Raw genomic sequence first — 20,895 nt, 5'->3', positions numbered from 1 at the left:
TGGGGCCATTTCCTCTCATCCTGTCAGCCCACAATTTAAACCCAAAACCAAAGCATCCACCTTCCTTTATGTTCCATCTTGTCTGATGTCTCCCAAGAGTGGGTAGAGGGGCAGAGGAGCTGATGTGCTCTGGGCTGTGGCACGTGTAGAGCCCCTGTTGCCCACCTTGTTCCTGGTGCAGGTGACCGAGGTGTGCTTCAGTCCTGACGAGACTCACTGTGCCACGTGTGGGGAGGATGGCAGCGTGAGGGTCTGGGCTCTGAGCAGCACAGAGCTGGTGGTCCAGTTCCAGGTGCTCAACCAGGTAAGTGTTTGTGGTACATCAATCCCTTCCTCTTGGCACAGGGAAGTATCCACTGTGTCATCTCTGGTTCCTTCGCAGAGCTGCCAGTGCCTGGCCTGGAAGCCTCGTCCCGTCGGGCTGTGGGGAGCTGAGAGCCAGCACGTGGTGGCAGGATACAGTGACGGCACCATCCGTGTGTTCAGTGTTTCCAGGACGGAGATGGAGCTGAAAATGCACCCCCACAGTGCTGCACTGACAGCAATCACCTACTCCACGGATGGTGAGACTGCCCAAGGTCACAGCAGGGACACGTGGCCTTGGGGAATGTGGCTTGGTGCTGCCTGGGTTACCCTGACCTCCAGCTGCTCTGTGTCCTGGCTACCTGCCCAAAACCCTGGGGCCAGGGAGAGCCACAGAACTCATCTCAGTGAGCTTTGGTGGCTCTGCCAGCTGAGCATGTGGTAAATAGGAGATGGGAGGTGTATTGGCAATGGGATAACAAAGGGGTTTGGGTACCACAAACCACAAACCCTTTTGTGCCCTCCTGCTTATGATCTACTGTGGCTCTTCTTCAGTGTGGAGGTTTAATGGGTGTCTGAGACATCTCATCTTACCCAGCCCTTGACGGGGATGTTCCCAGCCTTTCACAGTGTTTTGGGACACCAATATCCCGTGATCTTGGACCTTTCTCCTCTTGGTTATTCTTCTCAAGGGTCCCATTCTTTTGTCTCCTTTCAGGAGAAATGATCTTATCGGGGGGCAAGGACGGGCTGGTGGCTGTGAGCAGCCCTCGCACTGGAATGACCATCCATGTCGTGGCTGACCACAAAGGCTCCCCCATCACTGTTCTCCAGTGCACCAGGAAGCAGGTGAGACCCCAGGAGCAAGTCCTCGTGTGTCACTGCACGGCTGTGGGAAGCAGCATGGTCAGTGTTTGCTTCCCTGTCCCTTGCTTTTCCTCTTCAGGCCCCCATCCCCTCCAGTAACTTCTGATCAGTTTTTCCAGGGATATATCCAGTGGAGTAAAGCTGCAGGCATTGCAGGTGCAGCCTGTGCCTGTGGATGGGGGGACCTTTGGTGGCAGCTGTGGACACACAGGTCTGACATGGGCCTGTGCCACAGGCTCTCAGAGAGCAGCACCCCTGAGAGCAGCCCAGGCTGGGAGCTTGCAGCCCCTGTGTCCCCCAAAAAAGGCTCCTGGGCAGCCTGACCTCCTGTACCATTCCTCTGAGGAGCTGGGAGACTTGTTTGTGCACCAGTGGGATGGTTTTACACCTCCTTTGTCTTCTTCTTCATGAAGAGTTTTTTTCCTTTGTGCAGCAGAAATGGGAATAATTTTCCCTGAGTTCTCAGGCTTTCCAGTCATCCACGCTGTAAGGCTGCGTTCCCTGGTAATTTAGACCGAGGAGATCCTCCTTGGTTCTAGGTGAAGGATGTTGTTAGGGGACACATGGTATTGAAAAGGACTTCCCTGGGAGATGTGCAGATCCAGACATTGTCCCAGGGAAGAGAACTGTGTTGTTCAGGCCAGGGTTTGGGTTGGAAGGGACCTGAAAGATCATCCAGTTCCACCCCCCCGCTATGGATAGAGACACCTTCCACTGTCCCAGGTTGCTCCAAGCCCCATCCAACCTGGCCTTGGACACTTCCAGGGAGCAGGCAGCCACAAACAGGTTAATCCTGGCGTTGATCCCCTAAACACAAGACCCGTGTTCCCACAAGCTCCTGCCCCACTCTCTGGTGTCACCTTCCTTTGCAGCCTCCAGAGTCCCAGTGTTGTGTTTGTGTTCCCTAGTACCACGACTTCGGGGTGGAAGGGGGTGAGCTCTGGCTGGCCACGAGCTCGGACCGCCGGGTCAGCGTCTGGGCCTCCGACTGGCTGCAGGACAAGTGTGAGCTCCTCGACTGGCTCAGCTTCCCAGCTCCTGCTGACCCCGAGGTGAGCCTGGCTCCTGCCAGCCCCTGCCTGCTCCTGGCGTGGGGCTTGGCACCAGCAGAGATAGAGGAGGGATGCACAGGGCTCTGACAGAGAGAGTGTGCTTAGGAATGTCATCTCTGATAGTTCTGCTCACAGAGTTATCTTGTTAACAAACCTTCTTGTGTGCGGAAAGCGATTGTAGCGGTACCAAACTGCTCCAAGCACTGACTTTTAAGCATGAGGAGCCCAAAATGGCACCTGCAAAGAGCTGACGCCCCTGTGCCAGCAAACCAGAGCACAGGCAGCCGTGAGCACAGTGTGCAGGAGAGAGAGCTAATTAGGAACGTGCTGCTAACTCTGACAGTCTTGAGGAGCATGAATATTCCAAGCCAGGAGCACCATGACGGGTTCACAGAGCCAAGTACTCAGCCCTGTGTGTCTGTGCTGCTTGGCAGAAGCCTCTGGCTCCAACCCAGGGTGAGGTTTGGGCAGCAGGACACCTGCTAGAAAGGGAGGAAGGATCTGTATTGGAGAAGATATGGAGATGGCCCCTGGTCCAGGTGAGACTGACAGGCAGGAGGGAGCTTCCATACAGCAGCTGGGTTCTGTCAATGTTTCTTCTGTTTCTTTCCAAAATGTTGGATTTCCTCTGGAAGGAAACTCGCTATAGCTCTCCCCAGAGTGAGAAGGATTAATCTTGTATCCACTACTCAAGATCTGTCTTCTGGGCCCTATTTTCTTGTGTTAAGCCAATCCATAACCCAATCCCACCTTCAACAATCCCCTGCAGCAACATCTCAGTAGAAATTCAACCTGCTGGACGCTCATGTCTCCTGCTCCTCTGACACTAAACAATTTGCTTCAGTTTTTCATGGCAGTGTATGGGTGCTCCTTGCTTTCCATGAGATGGGAATGCAAGAGGGAGGAAACAGCCTCCATCATATTAACTTCCCACTGCTCAGATACTCAGAGCCCTGAAGTTCCTCTGTGCTCTCCTTTTGTCCCCATTGTATTGGGTCAAGATGGAGAATCCAGACTTTTCTTGCCTTTGGTTTCCCTCACCAGGGTCTCGACCTCCCTCCCAGCCTGGCTGCGTTCTGCCCTTGGGAACAAGATGTCCTGGTCTACGTGGGGTTTGGGATGCAGGAGGAAGCCTTGTTCTACAATCTGCGCAAGAAGCAGGTACCTGTGCCCTGCCCCGGGGCCGGGGGGAGGCAGTGCTGCCCTGTGTTAGCCCCTGTCACAGGGGTGGGCTGGGCTCAGGGAACAGCTTGACATCTTGGAAACTCCCGGGGGAGCAGCAGAGCCCTGCCCCTGCCTCGGGCTGTGTCCGGGCAAGCAGCCAGTCCCTGATCCCACTGCAGGGGAAGGTGGCTGCTTCCAGGAGCACTGGCACTCTCCACATTGCTGAGCCATCTCCTGGATGCCTGGGGCAGGTTTCCAAGCTCCAGAGGTGCTGTGCACCTTCAAGCCTCCCGTTACCCTCCTACTGACTCGCTGCACAGCTCTGGGCTGTCCCTTCCCCCTTGTGAGGAGTTGGTGTTTCTCTTGCTGGATGCAGGTGGTCAGGAGAGTCTCCTTGCCAGCCTTTGCCACCTCGCTCAGCCTGTCCCCGGCCGCGCCCTTCATGGCCCTCGGCTTCCATGGTGAGTGCTGGGGCTGCCTGGGCCCCTCACGGGGAGGGGTCTCCCCTTCTACTGTGAGGGGGGGGAACAAGGGTCCTTGTTCCATAAAATGAGACACATGCACACACACCATATCCTCAAACCCTGGGAGCTATGGTCCAGGGCAAGGAGAAACCCCAGGGAGACTCCTAGGTCAGAAATGAGATGCATGAGCTCAGTCCTGCTTGTCCAGGGGCAGGATTTGTCACTGGAATGACTTCCCGGGGTTATGGGCTGCAGCCCAGGAGGCAGCAGGGACCTTCCCATGGCAGGGGACAGTCACGACCCTGCTCCTGACAAGGGCACCTCGCGCCTGGAGTGGTTTGGATCTGCCTGTCCCGTGTCACTCAGCTCAGCAACTCCCAGCTCAGCAGGGAGAGAGCCCGGGGGGTGACCAGGAACGGTGCTCCTGGCAGGGACAAGTCTGGAGAGGGTCCAGATGTGACAGGGAAGGGTGGTCCTGGCAGGGAAAAGCCCCAGGGAGCGGGTTTGTGAGTGGCCGGGAGCAGTCCGAGCCCCCAGCCCGGCCCTGACCCTCCTCTCCCAGCGCGGCTCCTGCGGCTGCAGCCGTGCCCGGCCGGGGACCCGCAGGACTACGCCGGCCATGACGACACCGTCCACCTCTGCCGCTTCGCGCCCTCCGGCCGCCGCCTCCTCACGGCCTCGCACAGCGCCGTGCTCGTGTGGGAACTGACGGGCGGCTGAGCCGGGCGGGCCTTGGACTGGCGGCGCTTGTCCAGCGGGGACAGAACCCGGGGGGGCCCGGCCCGGCCCCAGCTCCCGGGACAGGCCCCGGCTCCGGCCCCAACCAGGCCTCAACTACCGTCCCCACAGCTGCAGGGCCCGGCGGCGGCGGGCCGGCCCCGCCCGGCCCCGGGATGTGTTTCACGGCCCCGTTCGCCGTTTGTTGTCGTTACATTTTTTTCGTTAATAAACCATCGACAGACGAACCCTGGAGGTCTCAGCGTGTTGCCCTCGCCAGGGGGCGCTGTGGTGCCCCGCGCCGCTCTGCGCCGCCGCTCGGTGGTGCGGCCGGAAGTGGGGGGGGACAGGGAGGCGGCGGTGCCGCCATGAAACGGGACGTGCGGATCCTCCTGCTCGGGGAGGGTGAGGGGGGCTCTGAGGGGCCGGGCGGGGGTCGGATCCTCCTGTGAAGGGAGAGTGAGGGGGGTCCTGAGGGGCTGGGCGGGCATGGGATCCTCCTGTGAAGGGAGAGTGAGGGGCGTCCCGAGGGGTCCCGGAGCTCCGGTGGGGCGGGTCCTCCTGCTCGGGGTGGCCGAGGGGGCACGGGGGTCCCGGGCAGGCCGAAGGTACAGGGGATCCCCGAGTACCGGCAGGGCCGGGGGAGCGGCCGGGTCCGCCGGTGGTCCCGAGCCCCGCGGGTGTCACGGTCACCAGCCCCGGCCCCGACCGTGGCTCCACTGCCGCTGTCCCCCCCAGGCTCTGCCGTGCCGGTGCCAATGTCAACGTCCTCCCTTTATTTCCTAGCCCAGGTGGGGAAGACGTCCCTGATCATGGCCCTGGTGGGCGAGGAGTTTCCTGAAGAGGTGAGCGGGGAGGGGGCACACAGACACACACCCCCCCGGGTGGGTCAGCTCTGTCCCCAGTGCCACCGGCCGGGGGTCGGGGTGTCTGGGGGCGCTCACAGCTCTGGGCTGTGACAGCCGTGGGAGTCACCAGCAATCGCCGCTAAAGCTCAGGTGAGGTCGGTGAGGACCACACGGAGCTCCAGCTGAGGTGCTGTTTTCCTGTTTGTGCTCTGATGTGGGGCTCTCTCTGCCCTTGGGAGGGTGTTGGTACCTCCCAGGCCTCCGCTCGCTGCTGCTGGGGGTCTCTGTGTTGTGGCCACCAGCACAGCAGGGCCCAGCCTTCCTCCCAAATCCAGCCTGGCACTGGCACAGAGCCCTCGGAAGGGGCCAAGCCACATTCCCCACCCCTCTGTACCCATCTGGAGCTGGGTTTGGTGCTCTGAGCCAGGCCAGCTGCCAGCAGCAGATCCATCCTTCCCCTTGAAGCCTCCAGCAGGGCAGCTTGATGTCCCAGCACAGCTGGGATGGGAAAATGGGATCAGTCTGTCTGGGCACATTCTCCCTGAGTCATCAGCTGGCTTCTCCCACTGCCTACAAGCAGCTGGTGCCCTGCATGATCTTGTGCTGGGAAGCATCAGCTCAGGGGTTTGGGGGGACCAGCCCTGTGGCCCGTCCTCTGCTGCCAGCCCAGCCCAGACAGTCAGGTTAGCACTGAGCCCAGGCAGCCGGGGAGTGCCCAGGGAGTGCCCAGGGCTTATCTCTGGTGTGCCCAGGGCTTATCTCTGGAGCCCGAGGCCGTGGCTGCGGGAGGCCAGGCTGGGCAGGGGTGGCTGTAGCTGAGGCAGGCTGGACCTGGTGGGCATGTGGAGATTCCACCTCAGGGACATGGGCTGTGTGAGGGATGGGGTGCAGGGAGCTGCTGCAGCCCAATGGGCCAAAAGCCATCCATGATCCGTAGCTCATCCCACCCTGCCAGAGCGGGTGCTGGGCAGTGCCCACGTTGGGGTGTGATGTCCCTTGTCACCCGTGCTCCCAGCTGGCTGTTGCCTGGCATGGCTGGCTGGACAGCTGTGCTGGCTTTGCAGGTGCCCCCCCGGGCAGAGGAGATCACGATCCCGGCCGACGTCACCCCTGAGAAGGTCCCCACACACATAGTGGATTACTCAGGTAGGGCCCCATCCCGCCTGGCTTTTCCCCGTCCCTGCCTCTGAGGGGACTAGGAAGGGGTCCTGCTGCCAGGACAGATGGTGACAGCTCTGTTTCCCTTTCAGAGACAGAGCAGACAGAGGAGGAGCTGCAGGAGGAGATCTCCAAGGTGAGCAGGGCTGTCTGGGACAGGAGCCTGTGGTACTGCAGCTCCCAAAGGGAACGTGGCTGCTCCCCTCCCCGTTAGCCACCCAGGGGGGCCAGGCAGTTGGTTATCCGTGGATTAATGCTCTGGTTTGTTTAGAGACTTGTTTAATCCTGCTCTGTCTTGTAAGCTGTTGTATGTGGCTTGTCCTGGCCCTCGGGGGAGCCTCCAGAAGGAGAGCAGTGGGGGGCAGGAGGAGGCTGTGGAGCAGATGATGTGCTCTCAGCCTGAGGATGTTCCTGATGGACTTGGAAGAGGGGAGAAGCAGTTGCTGAGCTTGGGCAAGACCCTCTGCTCCTGCATTAGATCCCTGTGGCTGCCTGATGAAGCAGTGGCACAGAGAAGTTAATTTGGGAACTGGAGCCCTGGGGAGCGCTGGGCAGGGAGGGATGAGGAAGCCCTTGAAGCAGCCGTGGAGGAATAATTGAGTTGTCTGGCTGGGATGCACCCAGCTGCTCTTTGCCCTGGGATTAGCCTTGGCTCTGCAGAGACAAGGACCTTTTAATTGTGGATAATAAAACTGTTTCTCTCACGTGAACAAAGCTATTTAACCTCCCCATCCCGGTGGTTAAGCGCTGAGGAGGTGGGCATGGGGGTCCTGCCCCCTCCACCCAGACAGCAGGAGTACACAGAGGCTTTAAACAGCTCCAGGAAATCCTGCCTAAACCCTGTGTGTCCTCAGGATTAGCGCTAAACTCTCTCCTGAAAGGACCAGTGATCCCTCCTGTCTGCTTCCGATAAAGCCAGGGCACCGTCTGCGCGGGGTCGGGAGGGGAGGAGGGCACGGCCGCGGCTGTGGGAGGGGATCCGGGCGGGCCTGGGGTCGGCAGCTCCCGGGGCAGAGGAGCCGGCCTGTGCTCCCGGCGGCTGTGGGCTCACGTCGGGGGGCTGTGGGTGGGGGGCTGTGTGTGAGGAGAGCTGAGTGTGAAGGGCTCTGTGAGGAAGGCTATGTGTGTGGAGAGCTGTGTGAGGGGAGCTGTGTAAGGAGGGCTGTGTGTGAGGAGGGCTGTGTGTGAGGAAGGCTATGTGTGTGGGGAGCTGTGTGAGGGGAGCTGTGTGAGGAGGGCTGTGTGTGAGGAGGGCTGTGTAAGGGGGGCTGTGTGTGAGGAGGGCTGTATGAGGAGGGCTGTATATGGGGTGCTGTGTGTGAGGGGAGCTGTGTGAGGAGGGCTGTATGAGGGGGGCTGTGTGTGAGGAGGGCTGTGTGTGAGGAGGGCTGTGTGTGAGGAGGGCTGTGTGTGAGGAGGGCTGTGTGTGTGGAGGGCTGTGTACGTGTCCACACCCACGTGCACTCGGCCGCCACGGCCGCGTTTCTGTGGCAGCTCTGCCGGCATTCCCTGCTGCTGTGGGTGTGCACAGGGACCCCCTCACCACCCTCTGCTGCTTCTTTTGTAGGCCAACGTGGTCTGTGTGGTGTACGATGTCACCAAGGAGGCCACCATCGACAAGGTAACAGGTGTCACCGCAGCCCCACCTCGGCAGCAGAGCCGGAGGGGAAGGGGTTCCCAGCACTGGGGTTTCCATGCTGCCCTTGCGTAGTGTGAGCACATACCAGCCCTATGGGGGATTTGGGGTTTGAGACTCCTGCAGGCAGAGGCTGAGCACAGCACAAGCTTGCTCCCACACTGGTGGTTGTCCTCACAACAGGCTGATTGAATCCTTGCACTGGTATCCAGCATCCCTGGGTCTGCTCTGCCTGCTGGTGCGGGGGAATGCTGGGGAGCAGATGGCTGCAGGGCCCTGCTGTCTGCCTGGGATCTGCCTCTCCCTCCCCAGGCTGTGCTGACACCCTCTGCTCACCTTCCAGATTCGCACAAAGTGGATCCCCATGGTGAACGGGGGACTTGAAAAGGGATCCAGGTACCGTGTGTGGCCCATGATCTGTGGGTGCAGATTTGGGGGGTTCTGGGGGCTGTGGGGAACCCACCACCTTCCTCGGGTGCTGAAACCAAACCAGCTTTGTGTTTTGATCCAGATCAGGTTGGACAGGGCTTGGAACAACCTGGGCTAGTGGAAGGTGTCCCTGCCCATGGCAGGGGGTGGAATGAGGTCCCTTACAACCAAAACTATTCCGTGACTGTGGCTTGTGGCTAGACCCCTTGTAGCATAAGAACGTGTGGGCTTTTCTCCTCTAGAGATCCAGCTGAGGCAGGGGGCCACTGGAGATGGATCCTTCTTTCCCCTTGATCTCCTCTCAACCAGACAGAGAAAGGAGGCTGCCAAGGGAATCTCTGAGCTGCAATCTGTGTGTGGATCATTTAGGCAGAAGGCTGCTATGCTGGATTAAAGACTGCTATGCTGGATTAAAGACTGCTGAACATATTGTTGCTGGGTGAAAGCGTAAGCAGGATCAGGCAGTTTGTTTCTCCAGATGGATGCTCCTGGCCATGGGAGGCAGGAAAGCTGCTCTGGACCTTGCAGAGGAGGGGTGGGGGCTCCCCAGCCTGCCCCATGGGAGCACCAGTGGCTGGGACAGTGCCGGGACCAAGGGAGGGGTGGCCTTACTTGTGCTCTGTCTTTGCCAGGATCCCCATTATTTTAGTGGGAAACAAGTCTGACTTGCAGATGGGCAGCTCCATGGAGGTCATCCTGCCCATCATGAACCAGTTCTCGGAGATTGAGACCTGTGTGGAGGTGAGGGAACTGGAGGGTGTCTGCAGAGCTTCCCTGAGGGGTCGGAGTGCTGATCTGGTGTGAGTCAGGGAGCCTCTGTGCTTCTGGAGGGCTGCCCTGCTGACACTGCTCTGCAGAAGTCCCCATGTCTGGGGGTTGAGAGCCTGTGATTTGGGCTGTCTGTGCTTTGTGTGTTGGCTCTGGGGCTGTGAAGTGGGCACAGCAAAACCGGAGCAAAACCCAGGGGGTTTTCCCTTTTGATTTTTCCTCATGGTGGACAAATATTGCTCTCTGCTTTGATGCACAACTTGTCTGGCTCAGGGAGCTCGCATCATCCTCCTCCTACCCCTTTTCATCAGCTCCCAGGGCTGTCTTTTCCTTTGAATCCCCAGTGCTCTGCCAAGAACCTCAAGAACATCTCTGAGCTCTTCTACTATGCCCAGAAAGCTGTGCTGCACCCCACTGCCCCGCTCTACGACCCGGAGGAGAAGCAGGTAGGCTCCTGGAAGAGTCTTCTTCCCATCACAGTGCTCTGGTGTGCAGCTTTGGGAAGGAAGGTGGAGGGTTTGGGCTGACACAGGCAGGACAAGGGGATGGTGTTCATTCCTGTGCTCAGCACAGCCAGCTGAGCATACCCAGGCCAGAGAGACCTGCAAGGACTGGGGTGTGTTGGGGCAGAAACCCTTGTGCTCCAGACCATCTGTTAGCCATGATGGGAAGGGTCCAGGAGAAAAATTCCCTATGGACTGTCTTTTCTCACTTTAGATTGGATATTAGGAAAAATTTCTTCACAGAAAGGGTTGTCAGGCACTGGCACAGCTGCCCAGGGCAGCGGTGGAGTCACCATTCCTGGAAGGATGTAAAAGCCATATGGATGTGGCACCTGGGGACATGGGTTAGTGGTGGCCTTGGCAGTGCTGGGGGAATGGTTGGACTTGATGATCTTGGAGAGCTTTTCCAACCTTAATGATTCCATGATTCCCACCTCAGAGGGTGCTTAGCTGGGCTGTGTTCCCAGGCAGTGCAGGAAGGGAACCCACTGTGTATGGGGTTGCAGGAGGAAGGGCCAGGCTGAAGCTGGTGCCGTTTGTCACCGTGATTCGTCCCTTGCAGCTGAAACCCACCTGTGCACGAGCACTGACCCGGATCTTCAATCTCTCAGACCAGGATAACAACCAGATTCTTAGTGATGATGAACTTAACTACTTCCAGGTAGGGTTGGCTGCAGAGCTGAGATATTCCCAAGTCCCTGGGCTTCCCTTTCCATCCAATAGTAGGCAAAAGCCGGCCTTCTCCTGACATGGCCATCCTGTTCCCATTCATACTTCTGTTCCACAGCTAAAGCACCAGAGGGTGCATCTCTGAGCACATGGGGTTCCATCTTCCTAAGCTTGGGTTGAGTTTGCTCTGCTATGGGAAGACCAGGAGGCTCTGGAGGTGTAGAGAGTCCCAACTTATTGGGCTGCTGAAGAACAGGGGTTTGGTCAAGGTCTAAAGCAGAAATCCCTGAGCTGGGTGGATTTTCTCTCCCTGAAACCCCATCCCTTGCCAGGGGAGAGGGAAGCTGGTGAGACAGGGTTGTTCTCTCTGTGTGCTTTGCTGACAGTGGCCTTCTTTCCCTTGGGAGGCAGAAGTCCTGTTTTGGAAACCCACTGGCTCCACAGGCCCTGGAGGACGTGAAGATGGTTGTGTGGAAGAACACGACAGACGGGGTGCAGGACAACGGCCTGACCTTGAACGGTAACAGCACAGGGGCTCCCTGCTTCTTCCCAAGGGATGGGGGGACCCATCTCCTTCAGCACATCCTGAAAGGCCTCGTGCCTCTCATTCCAAGCCTAATTAGTCCCTCTTGTTAAAGCAAGCTGGAGCGTGCTGGGCTGGTAGATCTCTGTGTCCAAGCAGCCTGTTTTCCCAGGGAAAGCACAGTCCCAAGGAGTGGATCCCTGAGGCTGAGTTGACCCCGCTGTGTCTGAGCCCCTGATCTCTCCTGCAGGCTTCCTCTTCCTCAACACACTCTTCATCCAGAGGGGCCGGCACGAGACCACCTGGACCATCCTGCGCCGCTTCGGCTACGACGACGAGCTGGAGCTGACGGATGATTACCTGTACCCACAGTGCGTGTCCTGCCGTGGGCAGGGGACAGGGGGTCACATCCCGGTGGTGCATGGCTCAGGGGTCCCCAGCACCTTGGCTGGATCCTCCCTGCACCCTGGGGCTGCTGTGGACCCTTAGGTCAGGGTCAGGTTCACAGCCCTCGCCTTCCCCTGCAGGCAGCAGCTGACACGTGGGGTTGGGGACAAGTACAACAGGCCTTGGGGCTGCTGGCTGTGCTTCTGGTTCTGATCTAGACAGGCAGGGAGGTGGGGAATGAAGTCCCAGACTTCCCTTGACATCAGTCAGGGGCTTTTGGAGGCTGCTCTGTCGCTGCTTGAGCCGAGGCAGAGCAGCTCTGTCGGGAGCAGTGAGCTGTCAGCACAGCCCTCCCAGCTCAGTCTGCAGCTGCTGTCTCTTCTCTGCTCCCTGCCACCCTGGAGGTGGGGATCTGGCAGGAATGGAAGGGCTTGGCTTGGAGCTGCCTCCTCCTCTCCCCAGACAGCAGGCTGCAGGGAGGTGACAGGGACATGCTGGTGGATGGCACCCCAGGGCAGTGCTGTGCCCTGCTGGAGCTCTGGGCACAAGGGGGAGCAAGGGCACAGCATCTCTCTGGCTGCTTGGGATGTGCCAAAGAGAGGCCTCTGTGCACCTTCAGGGTATTCTCCCCAAAACAAGGGGACTGTGTCAAGGAATAGCCAGGCCTGAAGGCAACAGCTGGCCTTGAGCAAGGAGGGAGTGGGGAGCTGAGTCCTCTGGGTGAGATCTGCTCACACACTGCCCTTTGTTCAGGGCTTGAGGAGGCTTATTTGGGTGTTTGAACTGGAAAATAAGATATGAAAGATGCAGGGGAGGTTTGTGTTGGATTTTAGGAAAAATTTCTTGATCAAAAGGCTTGTCAAGCACCGACACAGACTGCCCAGGGCAGTGGTGGAGTCACTGTTCCTGGAGGGATTTAAAAGCTGTGTGACTGTGGCACTTGGGGACACGGGTTAGTGGCAGCATTGGCAGTGCTGGGGGAACGGTTGGACTCGATGATCTCAGAGGGCTTTTCCAATCGTAATGATTCCATGATTTTTCCCACAGGTTCCGTGTGCCCCCCGGCTGCTCCACAGAGCTGAACCACTTGGGATACCAGTTCCTGCAGCGACTGTTTGAGAAGCATGACAAGGTGGGGCTCTGGGGGAGGGTTTGCTCTCCTGGGCCTGCACACCTGGGCACAGCTGCTCCCCTGCCCACCCCTCTGTGCCAGGGAGCCCACGGAGCACCGGTGAAGGGCTTTCCTCTGACACAGCATTCCCTTTAGGAGGCTTTGGGAGCAGAAAGTGGTCACAGCAAGCTGTTGGTAGTCTGGTGGCTTGTCAGGCACATGGGTGGTGGTCACTACCCTTGACCAAAAGGCAGTTTGGGCTTCCAAGGGCTGGGTCTGAGTGAGGATCAAGCTGGCATGGCCCCCTGTAGTGCCTGGCTGCAGCAGGCAGGGTGGCAGGGAAGCGGGCACAGCTGCTGGCCTGCAGCCACAGACCAAGCACCAGCGTCTGCACAGCTGCCAGCCCTGTGGAGGGCTGCCAGGCCCGAGGGAGGGAGAGAAACCAACCCATTTGTACCATACTCTGGCTCTTGGAGAGTGGGAGGAGGGGATGTATTGGATCTGAATGCACCTGCTCGGAGTGGTTATTCAGATGTTGATGTGCACCTGGGGTATGGCAGCTCTGTGGCCACGGGGAATAGCTTGGGAATGGCAGCATTGAGTGGACACACGTCCCCGTGTGCCCAGATGGCAGAACTGAATGGATGCACATCCCTGTGTGCTCAGGTGCCAGCACTTCCCCTTCAGGCACACCAGCCTAAGGGTGCTGTGTTGGCCTGTGGTTGCTTGGTGGCCACACACAGACCTTGGGCTGGATACTCTGCAGTGTGGAAGGCCAGGCTGGCCCCTTGGAGGCTGCTGTGGGACTGCTGGCTCTGGGGGAGCCAGAACAGCAGCTCAGGACTGTAAGGGAGCGCAGGTCATGCCTGGTTCCAGCTGTAATCCCAAAGCACATTGGCTTGTCTCTAGTGCAGTGGTGGCAGTCCCTGGGGCACAGGCTCTGCACACTCACCCAGCTCTGGCTGTGCTGTGATCGATTCCTGCCATTGACAGCATCCCTGTGTCATTCCACAGCAGCCAGCGAGGTGGCCAGTGCGCCAGGGACCCCTCTGGGCACGGGCTGTGTCCTGGCTCTCCTGCTGACACCCTTTGTTTTGGCAGGACCAAGACGGAGCCCTCTCGCACACAGAGCTGCAGAACTTCTTCAGCGTGTTCCCCTGCGTGCCCTGGGGCCCCGAGCTCTCCAACACGGTATGCACCACTGATAAAGGCCTGCTTTCCCTGCATGGATTCCTCTGCCAGTGGACGTAAGCTCAGTCCCTCTCCCCCGCCCCTGCTCACATCACTCAGCCCTCGCTGACCCTCTCGCCTTCGCTCTGTCTCTCCAGGCTCGTGGCTTACCTGGATGTACGGCACTGCCTGGAGTGCCTGGGCTACTTGGGCTACCCCATCCTGTCGGAGCAGGACTCGCAGACACAGGCCCTCACGGGTACGGCCATGCCCTCCCCTCCTGTCACGGCTCGGGTCCCTCCTTGTGCTCACCCATCCTCTCTCCTGCCAGTGACCCGGGAGAAGAGGATTGACCTGGAGAAAGGCCAGACCCAGAGGAATGTGTTCCTGTGCAAGGTGCTGGGAGCCCGGGGCGCAGGCAAGTCCGCCTTCCTGCAGGCCTTCCTCGGCAGGAGCCTGGCGGTGAGTGGCTGCTCCCTGTCCGGCCACGCTGCACAGGGCAGGAGCAGGAGGCAGAGCCGGAGGTCATGGAGTGACCTATCCCATGATGGCATCTCCCTGCCCCCTGTGTGATGCTCTCCCTGCCCATGCTTTACCCCCTCCTGCGTGCTGGTGGTTCTGTGGCTGTCACATCCATAATTTTGGCTGAGGCAGTGGGCCCACTCCCTCTGCTTGTGCCAAGGATCTGGAGGGGCTGTGCCTTTTCCAGGCAGCTGTATTTCCCCAGTCTCACCACGGTGATGCTGACTTTCCCTGCCTGTTAGGAACAGCCCCACGTCTCGTGGCAGGCCCTGGCTGCCCTTCAGGTGGCTGTTAGGCCACTGGGGCTCAGGGCAGTTTGAAACTCTGTCCCCTGCTGCTCGTGTCTCCACTGTCTGACAGTGTTGTCCTTGGCAGGCCCAGAAGGAGAACCCGGGACAGCCATCCCCCTACACCATCAACACAGTGCAGGTCAATGGCCAGGAGAAATACCTCATAGTAAGTCTGGAGGAGGAGGGAATTGTGCAGTGCCTGGCTCACAGCAGGGCTGGCTGTATCCTCCCATATCCCAGCACCCCAGGCTGGGCTGTGGCTGTGATCAGCCAGCACCATTCCTGTTCTGGTGTGGGGAACAGCTGATCCCCTGAGGCAGTGACATGCCCTGTGTCCTTTCCCCTCCTGCTCCAGCTGTATGAGGTCAGTGCTGACTCCACGTTCACGAAGCCGTCAGACACAGCCTGCGACGTCGCCTGCTTCGTCTACGACCTGAGCGACCCCAAATCCTTCAGCTACTGTGCCACTGTTTATAGGGTAACTGGCTGGGACCCTGGGGGACTGTACGGGGTTCTTGTGGGACCACAGGGCCCCTGTGGGACTCCAGCCTTCATGGCAGCCCCACCTCCCCCAGGGGCTGGTCACTTAACCCCTTGCTGGGCTTTCTCCTGTCCCTGCAGCAGCACTATATGGACAGCCAGATCCCCTGTGTCTTCGTGGCCTCCAAGACGGACCTGCCAGAAGCCAGCCAGCAGCCCGGGCTGGCCCCAGCTGAGTTCTGCTACAAGCACTGCCTCCCTCCACCCTTCCCCTTCACCTGCCACTGCCAGGGACCACCCAGCACTGCTGTCTACACCAAGCTGGCCACTGCTGCCACCTTCCCGTTAGTATCCTTCCTGTGGAGGGGGCTCTGCTGGGAGCAAAGCTTGGGGAGGGAGCTGTGTCCAAACCTGACCTCTGACACATTGCTTTTGCTTTGTTTCTCTCCAGCTTTTGGTGTCACCTAATGATTTTGGTGTCATTTAGGGCATGAAGTGACAGGATGAGGGGGAGTAGCTTCCCACTGCCCTCAGAGGGCAGGGTTAGATGGGGTATTGGGAAGAAATTCTTCCCTGTGAGGGTGGGGAGGCCCTGGCACAGGTTGCCCAGAGAAGCTGTGGCTGCCCCATCCCTGGAAGTGTCCAAGGCCAGGCTGGACAGGGCTTGGAGCAACTTGGGCTAGTGGAAGGTGTCCCTGCCCACAACAGGAGAGTGGAACCAAATGAGCTTTAAGGCCCCTTCCAATCCAAACCACTCAATGATTCTGGGATTCTGTGATCTCTTCATAGAATTGAAACAGAAAGGCCATTTCTTCCCCTATTTGCAAAGTGGGGAGGTTTTCTTCTGCCTCATATTTGTCTCTGGCAGATTTATTAGATAGATCCTGCCACAGGAGTGTTTATTTTTGAAGCCTAAGATAAAAAATGCTGGAGAGAAGTAGCCAGCTTAGTTTGCCAAGGCCCGCGGGGGGAGTGGCAGCAATTTTCTCCTGATGAGATGGATCAGACTGAAAAAGAGGTCAGTGAAGCGAGACCTGTGTCACACAACCTCCCTCTGGGAGGAACTGCATCCCACAGGAGCTGGGAACGGAGTAGAAACAGTGCCAGGCTGGCCATGGGAGGTGAGGGGGGATGTGGGAAGAAGGACAACGTGGCTGTGTGTGGAATCTCTGCTCCAGGGGTGGGAAGAGCGAGCACAGCGCTGGGGGCCGAGCCCTCGCAGGGAGAAACATGTGGGAGCATTGGAAGGCAGGATGGGATTACTAGTGAGTAGTTTTCCCTCTAGCTTCTTTTCAATAAACAACTTTATTTTTAGAGCTGACGCTTTTTTTTTTTCTCCCCTTTCTGCGGTATTAAAATTTAAATATTCTTAATATATCTTAGGGTATGTGGTATAAATAAATAACAGCGTAATGGAGGGCTGGGGATTGGCTGTGCTCCCCCGATGTAGTGGGGAATGAATAATGGATGTGCCTCTCCTCGGAGAGGAGCAGGCTGGTGCAGGACAGCACGTGTTTAGGAAGGGAATGTGTATGCTGGGCTCCTTCCCTCGCTGCCCTTCGGTCCGAGTCACCGGCTGTGCCGGTGTCTCCGTGGCACCCGCTCCGGGGTCACTTGGGTTTGGAAAGGCAGCTTGACCTAGAAAGGCAGATAACTCCATGCTCCTGCTAATTATTTAGGTGTTGGTGTGCTGTTTCCAGGCCAGGGGAGGGGACAGCCACATCCTTCCCACCAGCCACCCCTTTGGCTTGATGATGATGCCAGGTGACGGGTACTCCGGCACGTGGGGCTGGGAATCTCTTGGAGCCTCCTCGTCAGCTGGGCTGTATCCCCCAGTGCTGTGCTCACCCTGTCCCCCCCAGGGGCCCCCCAAATCTCCATGTGTGGGGTGGGAGCACTGTGGGCTGGTGGGGAACGTTGGGAAGTCAAACTCACCAGCCTCTTCTCCGTTTCCTTGCAGGCACCTGAATGCCGTGGAGTTGGGAGTCGCATCCTTCTGGCTCCGGGTGGCCCTGGGGGCGGCGGTGACGGCGCTGGTGGGGTTCACACTGTACCGTGTGCTGGCCAAGAACAAATGAGAGCCACTCTGCACCCCATCCCCCCATGACACCAGCTCCCTGTCCCCAGCGACACCCTGGTGAGGGGCCCTGCCTCAAGCTGGTCCCTGGTAGGAAATCCTCCTTTCCCCCAGCCTGGATTGCAGGGCCAGTGAAACCAGACCTCCCAGCACCAACAGGACAGATCCCTGGCCCCAGCCAGCCTCACCCTGTGGCCTCCTGGCCCCAGTGGCACCAGGGCAGGCAGCTCTGCTGGGGATCTGCCTCACCAGCAGCTGGAGGATCACCCTCATCTTTTATTCTGTTCAATTTTTTTAATGTTTGTTTTTAAGCTCGAACATGAGTGTTTCAGTGTCTGTTGGGCCGGGCACGTCCCCTCCCCAGAGGGCTGTGCTGGTGCCCTCAATTCTGGGGGTGGTCAATGCTCTCAGAGCCCCTGGGAGCTCCAGCAGCAGCTGAGCTGTCAAATGAGCTCATGGCTCCAGCTCCCTGGGGCACATCTCCATCTCCTGTCCTGGTTTCCCTCAGCCAGTGCTGGGAAAGGCAGCTGGGGAGGGAGGGCCAGGCACTTAAAGCCCCCAGCCCTGGTGTTTTGGGGTCAGGCCTGGCCCCTCTTGCTGAGGTGCAGTGGCTGCAGCCCTGGGCTGTGAGGGGGGACAGTGATACCCAGGGTCTGTCCCAGGCTCTTTTGTTTCTGCACAAAAATGTTGTGAGTCCCGCAGTGTGCTGGGCTCTGGGTCCATCTGCCCTCCTTTCCTGCCACCTGCATGGCCCATCTTGTCCCCACCCCTGCCCTGGCCACCAGTATTCATGGTCACCAGTATTCACAGGGCTCTGGGAGCCTTGGGAAGGGTTGTGAGGGCATTGGGTGCCCACAGTCCTTCCTGGCAGTGCCATCACTGAGCTGATGCCATGCTGTGCCCTACAGCCCACATCCTGCTGTCCCCTGTGCAGGGCCCTGTCCAGAGTGTGAGGCTCCTGGTACAACTGGAAGCTCCTTTCCCCTGTCCCCTGCCTGCACCTGAACTGGCATCAGCGGTCGGGACTGAGCTCAGCACCGTTCTGGGGTCAGAGCTCCGCAGTGCCCCTGTCTCCAAGTCCCAAAGAGCAAGGCCAGCACCCATCCCTGGGCTCCTGTCCCTCCACAGGGAGCCTGGATGAGCCTCTGGCTGAGTGACACCAAGCTGGGCTCCCCCAGCACACTCAGGGTCGGCCTCTTTGCAGGCAGCCTGGGGGGGCAGCTCCGAGGTAGCACCTGGAGCTGCTTTTTTATGTGTTTTGTCTATTTAAACGTTTTACCGTGGCCTGGAGCCAGTGAGGGGCATGTGAGGTGCCACCAGCATCTCTCAGGGGACAGCCCCAGAGTGGTGCCCACAGTCCCCAGCACTGGCCAGCTGGGGAGTCCCTGCCTGTGCCAGAGCTGCTGTGCCAGTCGGGCACCCACGTGCTGCTGGCCCCTGGTTCCTGGCACTGCCAGGGCCATGTCCCTGCTGTGTCTTTATCCCTCTCCATGCCCGCCATGTGTGGCTCTGCCACCCCAGGCCCGTGCCTGGTGTCTGTCCCTGCTCCACGTCTGCTGGAGCTGTGATGTTTTAGGTTTGTTCTCTACAACAAAATAAATTTTTACACACCTTCCCATTGCACACCGTATCCTGTGTCACCTGGGGCAGCAGGACCCTTGTCCCTGATGAGGCTGCGTGAAGCCTGGGGCCTCCAGAGACTGGGGTGGGAGCAGGGAGACCCCCAAGGGCCTGGGCTGCCCTGTTTGGGGGCAGTTATGGAGATTTAGGGCAGAAGCTGAAGCCTGGCACGGTGGGACAGCTTGGGGCTGGCCCAGGGCTCCTTGGTGCTTGGGGACACAAATCCCTGTGCAACAAGTGCCAGCCAGGGCGAGAGGGGGAAGGAGGTGGTGCATCCCTGTTGTGCTCTGCTGGGATCCCTTGGGAAGCAGGAGGCTCAGCTGCCCCGGGAGCAGTGGCTCTGTGCCCATCCCTATGTGGGGTTCGGGGCTTCCTCCTTCCCTGCATGCCTGCAGCTCCTGGGGCTGTGCTGTCTCCCCTCCCTGCTCCTGTTTTCCCGTGGCAGCTTTTCCCTCGGCAATTTCTGTCTCTGCAGGCTCAGCCATGGGTGCTGGACACAGGGAATGTGGGCACAGCCTGGGAAAAGGCTTTTTCCAGGGCCTCTGCCCTAAGGCTGGATGAGGCCAGACTGCTCCCACACTTGTGGGGGTGTCCCTCTAGGCTGTGGGGTGGGAGAGGAGGCCCTTCCCACATGGCAAACCAGGGGACAGGGGTGCTGGGGAACACAACCGATGCCGTGCAGGGCGGAGGAGGTGATGCCAAGGCGGGCGAGACACACGGTGTTCCCTGGTGACTCCAAACCAGGCTGGATCCCATGGGAGCCACGGGCCCACGTGCAATGGTGTGTATTAATAGCACTGGTGTGCCAGAGCCATGGATGCTGTGCCGGGGCAGGCACGGGTGTAGGACAGGGTACATGCACAGCAGGGCCGTGGGCCACCTGTGGCCACACACAGTCCCCAGGGAAGGTGCCTGGGGGGGCTGAGGGGCCCAGAGCTCCCCAGGCACTCACAGTGGGGCTGAACCAGGGCCCAGAGCTCCCCAGGCACTCACAGTGGGGCTGAGCTGTGGCCCAGGAGAGTGGGGAGGCTCCAGCACACGCTGGAGGCCTGGGGGAGCCTGGCCTGGATGACACTGTGCACATCACATAAAGGGGCTGGTTCAAGGGACCCAGTGCCAGGCTGCCCCGTGAGTGCTGTGCTGGGGCAGGGACAGCCCCGTGTCCTCTGTACCAGTGGGAGCACCCACCAGCCTATGGGTGCAGGGTCAGGATGGAGAGAACATTTGTAGTCACCTGTGCCAGATTCAGCAGGTACCTGGAATGCTGGTACCCGTACTGGGATGCAGGTGCCCATACTGGGTGCAGGTACTGCACCAGGATATGGATTCCTGTACCAGGATGCAGGTGCTGTACCATGATGCAGAAACATGTACTGGGACACGGGTACCTTACTGGAATACATGAACCTGTACTGGGATACAGGTACTGGAAGTGGAATGTGAGTTCCAACGTGCAGACAGTGCACTGGGATGCAAGTATCACACCAGGATGCAGGTACTGGTCCAGGATGGAGGTACCACATTGGACTCTGGTACCCATGCCAGGATGCAGGTATTCATACTGGGATGCAGGCACTGTATGAGGATGTGTGTACCAGTACAGGGATGCAGGTACCATACCAGAATATGACTCCCAGTACCGGGATTTAGGTACCCATTCCAGGATGCAGGTACCTGTACCAGAACGTGGGTGCCAATACCAGGGTGTGGGTGGCATACTGGGATGTAGATACCATACTGGGATGTAGATACCATACTGGGATGCAGGTGTCATACCGGGATGTTGTAACTGTATTCGGATGTGGGTACCAGTACCGGGATGCAGGTCCCCGTACCGGGATGCACACAGCCATGTGAGGATACACGTTCCAGTACCGGGATGCCCGCAGCTGTACCGGGATGCCGGTTCCCGGCACCATCCCCTGCTGGGATCGCCCGGTGCCGGCTCCCTCCCGGTGCCGTGTCCCGGTGCCGTGTCCCGGTGCCGTGTCCCGGTGCCGCCGGCGGGGCGGGGCGGGGCGGGACGGGTCCCGGTTCCCCTCGCGGCGGCGGCGGGGGGTGCGGGGAGGGGGGGGCGCTGCGCCGCGCGCTGCGGCGGGGGCGGCTCCGCTCGGCTCCGCGCCCGCCCCCGCCGCCG

At 59.3% G+C, this 20,895-nt stretch overlaps 1 protein-coding gene across 10 annotated transcripts in view; it reads left to right on the top strand.

Annotated features, from left to right (window-relative positions):
- The window catches only part of LOC113967932 (mitochondrial Rho GTPase 2), a 50,404-nt gene extending 31,651 nt beyond the window's left edge, over positions 1-18,753 (top strand). For 3 of the 10 annotated variants that reach the window (XM_027683985.1, XM_027683982.1, XM_027683984.1), the window contains 7 exons: positions 182-304; positions 383-563; positions 1,022-1,152; positions 2,079-2,222; positions 3,267-3,383; positions 3,763-3,847; positions 4,413-4,815. In XM_027683985.1, coding sequence (XP_027539786.1) covers positions 182-304; positions 383-563; positions 1,022-1,152; positions 2,079-2,222; positions 3,267-3,383; positions 3,763-3,847; positions 4,413-4,570 — 939 coding nt within the window. In that variant the 3' untranslated portion in view covers positions 4,571-4,815. The other 7 variants (XM_027683992.1, XM_027683986.1, XM_027683987.1 and 4 more) reach the window with 7 other exon arrangements.
- The last annotated feature ends 2,142 nt before the right edge of the window (positions 18,754-20,895 follow it).

This window comes from Neopelma chrysocephalum, unplaced genomic scaffold, assembly GCF_003984885.1.
Source record: "Neopelma chrysocephalum unplaced genomic scaffold, ASM398488v2 Primary Assembly neopelma1_65, whole genome shotgun sequence".
Lineage (NCBI taxonomy): Eukaryota > Metazoa > Chordata > Aves > Passeriformes > Pipridae > Neopelma > Neopelma chrysocephalum.
This window is presented reverse-complemented; position numbering and strand designations above follow the sequence as displayed.